The 6,071-nt window shown below is 45.7% G+C and overlaps 1 protein-coding gene across 2 annotated transcripts in view; it reads left to right on the top strand.

Annotated features, from left to right (window-relative positions):
- The window catches only part of Tph1 (tryptophan hydroxylase 1), a 27,838-nt gene extending 24,308 nt beyond the window's left edge, over window positions 1-3,530 (top strand). For both annotated transcript variants that reach the window (XM_021167843.1, XM_021167842.1), the window contains exon 11: window positions 576-3,530. In XM_021167843.1, coding sequence (XP_021023502.1) covers window positions 576-750 — 175 coding nt within the window. In that variant the 3' untranslated portion in view covers window positions 751-3,530. The remainder of the gene's footprint in view (window positions 1-575) is intronic.
- Window positions 3,531-6,071: the final 2,541 nt, after the last annotated feature.

Genomic DNA, 6,071 nt, shown 5'->3' with positions numbered 1-6,071 from the left:
GAGGAGGAGGAGGAGGAGGAGGCTGTTACTATGTGGTTCAGTATTGCCATTATTTACTGACAGACAGAGCGACTGGGCTTGATGTTCTCAGTGAAACCAAGAGGTCAAGAGATGGGTTGTAGATCATTTCCACGGCATAAGACATGGGATTAATGCCCAGTATGGGAGGATGGAGAAGAAGGAAATGGAGAGGGAGAGGAAGAAGGGATAATGGGGGGGGAGGGAAAGGGGAGAGGGAGATGCAGTTCATGCATGCTTTCTCACTGAGGGTGCAGTGGGAGAGTCTGTTGGGACCTCTGCTGTCATGACAGAGAAAGTAGATGTGTGTGTGTGTGACTGTGTGTGTGTCTGTATGTATGACTGTGTATATGATTGTGTGTGTGTCTGTGTGTTTGTGTGTGACTGTATGTGTGCTTATGTGTATAACTGTGTATGTCTCTGTGTGTGTGTCTCTGTATGCATCTGTGAGTGTCTGTGTGTCTGTGTCTCTGTGTGACTAAGTCTTCTGTCCTGTGTTTAGTTTTGTCACCCACTATCACAGAAATTAACACTCCCTTCCTTGTTCTCTTAAATAGAGAATTTGCCAAGACCGTGAAGCGCCCTTTTGGAGTGAAGTACAACCCGTACACACAGAGCGTTCAGGTTCTCAGAGACACCAAGAGCATAACTAGTGCCATGAATGAGTTGCGGTATGACCTTGATGTCATCAGTGATGCCCTCGCTAGGGTCACCAGGTGGCCCAGTGTGTGATGGTTTCCAGTTGCATATCCAGAAAGCCTTTGAGCATCAGTCTAGAGCCAGGGCCAGTTCTTGCTTCCCCTGAAGACCTGTTTGGGGAGGGACAGCAGCTCCCAGCTTAGCAATGTCTCTCGCCTCTCTCCATATCCAATCACTCACTCTCTCTGAAAATGCACACCTGGAACTGCTTATCTTCTACTTCTGTTTTGTCTTCTGGCACCTGCTAAGGGAAATATAGTTCACGTGCCACGTGATGCCCAGGACACACATTTAAAATATTTTATTTCATTAAAATGTAATTGAATCATTCTCCCCCTTCCCTTTCTTCCCTCCAATCCCTCCCTCTCAAATTCATGGCCTTTCTACCGAATGCCCATCTTTGATGGGTGAGTTGTCTGACACTGGCCAGAGCTGGACTCATGGTGATGCCATTTTCCCCAGCCCATCATTAGCGGATGGCCTCTCTGGATGCCACGATGAATGTCTCTGTTACCTATTACTGACTGTGTGACAGCCCAGGCACAGTCACACACTAGACTTCAAGGGGACTTGCTGAAACAGAAGTGCAGATGGCTTTGCGCTACAGCACGGCTAGTAAAGTGCAAGCTGGCTTCAAGTGCTGTGTCAGGCAGGGACGTAGAAACCACCAAGACTCAGCCACTGCTTTCTGGCACTTTGTTTCAAGGTGTAACACTAGGACATAGTGAGAAGGTATGTGTGTGTGTGGGGGGGGGCAGAGGGTAGGAAATGGGGATGGGAATGGAGAAGGGCCAAAGGGAGCAGTTTGTATCTGAGACTGTACTTATGCGAGGGGAGAGCTGTGAGGATTGGAGCACATGTGGTGTCGGCATAAGCAGTTGTATAAGCTTTTCATTACTGTAACAAAGTGTCAGGGACAATCAGCTTATACAGAGAAAAGGTTTCTCTTGGATGCTTTGGTCCATTAGAAGTTGTTCCCGTGGTTTAAGCCACTGGTGAAGCAAGGCATGATGGGAGAATGTGACAGAGCAAACTTCATAAAGCTATACACGTCATAAAGGATGGAAAGAGAAAGAATGAAGGATTTTAGAGGAGGAAGAAGGGAGAGAGGGAGGGAGAGAGGGAAGAGGACACACACACACACACACACACAAAGGGGGTGAGAGAGAGCGTCAGAGACAGAGACAGAAAGATCCTACAGTTCAGTGTAAGAGTTCACTACCAGGGTAAGAGAGAGGGCTCAGCAGTTAAGAGTGCCAGCTGTTCTTCCAGAGGACCCTGGTTTGATTCCCAGCATCCACACTGTGGCTTAGAACCATCTGTAACTCTAGTTCCAGAGGATCCAGTGTTTTCTGGCCTCCATAGATAGCAGGCAGGCATGCAAGCGATGCACAGATATACATGCAACAAAACACCCATACACATACAATAAAAAGTGGAAGACCCTACCTCTGCTTTTCCCATTAATAGTAAAATTATATACCATTGAACAGGCTTCATTTCAAGCCCACTAGATATATTTTCAAAACTAGATTTTTAAAAACACCTTTTAAGGATTCAGAGGAAACTATTGAAAGCTGCGCTTCACCCCATGCTCTACAAGGAAGTGTAATCCAGCCGTCTCAGATCTTTAGAAACATACCCACTTTAACAGCTGGTGAGCACGCATACGTCCGCAAGTAGATATGTTAGCTCTGAAATCACCTGAAGTACAAAGCAGCTAGGTTACAGCCTGCTTGATTACCAGGGAAAGCACTGTAAAGAAATCCTACCGACAGCAAACAGAGAGTGCCGTCTGCGTTTCTGGTTATTTCCACCAGACTCTGGTGGTGCTGAAGAATCACTTACTGGCTTTTTAATTGGTTGTGCTCTGACTAAAGCACTTTAAACTGTAAAGCCACAACCTTACCGTTTGTAACTTCAGGATAGAAAAAATAAGCAAAGAGCTCGACTTTGTCTCTGCTCTGCTTCTGTGATATTTGGCAAGTCAGGGTTCCAAGAGCCTCAGAGTTTTCAAAACACCTAAGAATCTTTTAATAGTTATTCAAACACCAGGCCAGACTCAGACAAAAAGCAAGGTTTGCAATTCTTTCCTGGAGAGCCATTCCTCGACAGCAGCAGCGTGCTTGACTTTTTGAAGAAAACACAAATGCTAATCGTCAGCGTGCCTGCGTTCCTTAATCTCATGCTTTGGCATTTGGAATTACATAAGTAGCAAGATGCAGCAAAATGCACAGAATTATTGCTCATTTTTAAGTTGGCTTCTAAACCAGAGAAAGAAGAAAGCCAGGACTTCTCAAAAGCACTAAATAACTGAGACCGTATGTTCATTTTCAGGAAGTGGATAAAAAGATAACAGTGGTTCGTTTCACTCTTCATGTTACAGTGCCACATACACTTATAATTTAAGAGTGTGTTGTTCCACTGGGTAATAAACTTAAAGTTCATGATCTCAAGAAGTGTTTTTTTTTTTAAGCACATTTAAAACTTTTATTTTATGTGTGTGGGCCCCAGGAATCAAACTCCAGTTGTCAGGCTTGGCCACAAGCCCCTTTATTTGCTGAGCCATTTTTTGCCACTCCCTCCCCCAATTCTTTTAATCAAACACACATTAAAAACAGTTTCAATTTTATGTTCACAATGTTATTAGTTCAGAGACCCTAGCAGTGGTGATGGTTGGTACAAAGAATCAGCCTTGGGGCTTAGACAAAGTATGAACATGCCTCAACGGAACCCATTACTTTGTATACCAGTTTAAAACATTTTTACAAAAAGAAATCACAAAATATGCAATAAAAATATACATCACTCTACCGCTTTAAAGAAAGAGTACCTGGTATAATCTCTTGTCTTCGTGTCACAGCTCCTTGAGTTCCTGTTGCTTTGAAAGCTCTCCAATGACTTAAAATATACCTAAAAGGTCTTTTCTGAGAGCTGGCCCTGACTCTCACTGGCTGCAGCACTTGGGAGAATGGGCCTTGCACTTCATGTAGGCAGCACAGTAGAGCTGGCCCTGGTGGCAGGGATGTGGGTGAACTGGCCCCAGGGGCATGAACATGAAAAACATGGCCCGGACACTCCTAGGCTATGGGCATGAGGGTAATGCCTTTCATGTCCTTGCCTCTTGCCACTCGTATCAGTTGGGAGAGCTGGGCTTGGGGTCATGAGAGCAGGAGAGCTGGCCTTGCCCGCCATGAGTTGCAGCACTAGGGAGAGTGGGCCCTGCACCTCCACTGGGTAGCACAGTAGAGCTGGATCTTGGTGGCATGGGTGTGGGTGAGCTGGCCCTGAGAGTCTGAGAGCTGGAGAGGTTGCCCACTGCAGCTCTGTGTGAGCTTGCTGGGGCAGTGCTGGAGAGCCATCCTGATGGTGTGGGTGTGGAACAGCTGGCTGGGTGATCAACTCAGCTATCACCCAGGCCCAGATCTGGGTCTTGGAGTTGGCTCACACCATCATCTATTCCATCTATGAACTGCTGGCTTTCATAGATGTGAAAAAGGCTAGCTTTACAGATTCAAAGGTGCAGGATCTCTACGACACAGGGCAACCACAGGATATCCGAGAGGAATCCTATTAAGAATCCAGCATTGATAGTGTAGCAGAAGCCAGAGGCCTCAGACCAGACCAATGACTCGCCGCAATGAACATTTGCAAGTAAAGACGCATGGACAAAAGGGTGTACTGTGGGACACACTACATGGCTTTCATGGCGAAAATGTGTTCTATGCTTTGTTTTGTTTATTTTTATTTTTGTATTTTATTTCCTTTCTTGGGGGGGAGGTTGCAAGGGCAGAGGGAAGATACAGAGGGGTGGGGAGATTGAGTGGGATTGGGATGCATAATGTGAAATTCACAAAGAAACAGTAAAAAGTTAGAATTAAAAACAATTTTTTGACACCTTTTCTAGTTGAGAGAATTGGTCTGCGGCTTGGTAATCTTTCTGTCCAAAAGCAGAGTCTGGCTTTGGATGCTGCACCTTGTTCTGTCGACTCCACCAATGGTGCCATCAAGTGGGGACCAAGTTTTCAAACACAGTCTATGAGGACATTGTCCATTCAAACCACCCCACCTCCCAAATTCTAATAAATAAAACTGGTTCTGTAAGTGGCTCGTCTTTGCACCTTCAGTGAAGCCTCAGGAAACCTACCCCTGTCTCATGTCAGCATCTTAAAGGTCCCACCTGGGCTAGGGATGTAGCTCAGTGTTAGAATTCTCCCCTGGATAATGCCTTGGATTCTATGGAAAGTACCACAAAAGGAAGTTCTGTACTAAGTAAGGAACACCTCAAACGTTAAGAGCAGGGCCATCTTTCTCCTCTAGGACTGAGACGAGCGCTCAGTAGTTTCTTTATTTCCTCACACCCCTCTCCCTCTAGCTGGGAGATGAGTGGGATTGTGGTACTTGGTGTCGGTGAGGACCTGAGGTGGCAGGTAGCAGGGAGCCGGAGGAAACAGGAAAGTTTCTCGTTAGACTGCGTGTTGTGAGTTGGCGCCAGCCCTTCCTGCTCTTGTCAGAGTTAGTATCAGTTCACGCTCTTTTGGGTGGTTTACAAGGCCTCAGCATCTCTTGATAACGGTGTCTTCCTCTGCCTGGGCTATGGGTTTCATCTCCATCAGTCTCTGGGAATCTGGTGGGCCAACTGTTCCATGGGTGTCATTTGATCCCTATAGATTCTCTCCAACAGTGTCTAAGACTCTGCCAATTTGCTTATGGTGACTTTGACAGAACTCCCATAGTCTCTGGCTCTGACCAGCTCTCAGCCCTGTCTGGTGGCCGGCGATCATATTTCTCATCCTGAGAAATCCTCCAATCTGAATGATGTCTTGGTCCTTCTGCCGCATCTTTCCTTGGGCTTTAGATGGGTGGGAGTCACATCACACTGTCACACTGATAGAGCAGTGATCACGTAACTATCCTATCAGGATCCGTTTCAGTCTCTCTCATCTTTTAGGCAGGAATCCATCCAGATTTCTCGATACCTGCACTATAAGCTCTGGTTTGGCTTCTCCTACCTTATTTTACATTTATTATATTTAAACATTATTAAAATTATACAATTTAGTTTTATTATATTCTTTCCCCTCCCCCAAGTCCTCCCAGGTCCTTCCTCATGTTCTCTTTCAACACCTCCAACAGGAAAAATTGAAACAAAACCCAAAAAGACAAAACTTGCTGTCATAGTTAGGGTTTTGCTGCTGTGAAGAGGCACCATGACCATGGCAACTCTTATAAGCATAACATTTAATTGAGGCTGGCTTACAGGTTCAGAGGTTCAGTCCATTATCAGCAAGGTGGGAGCATGTCAGCATCTAGGCAGGCATGGTGCAGGAGATGCTGAGAGTTCTTCATCTTCA

This window comes from Mus caroli, chromosome 7 (genome assembly GCF_900094665.2).
Source record: "Mus caroli chromosome 7, CAROLI_EIJ_v1.1, whole genome shotgun sequence".
In the NCBI taxonomy this organism is placed as follows: Eukaryota; Metazoa; Chordata; class Mammalia; order Rodentia; family Muridae; genus Mus; species Mus caroli.
Note: the sequence above shows the minus strand (reverse complement) of the source record. Positions and strands in the feature narration are given on the sequence as shown.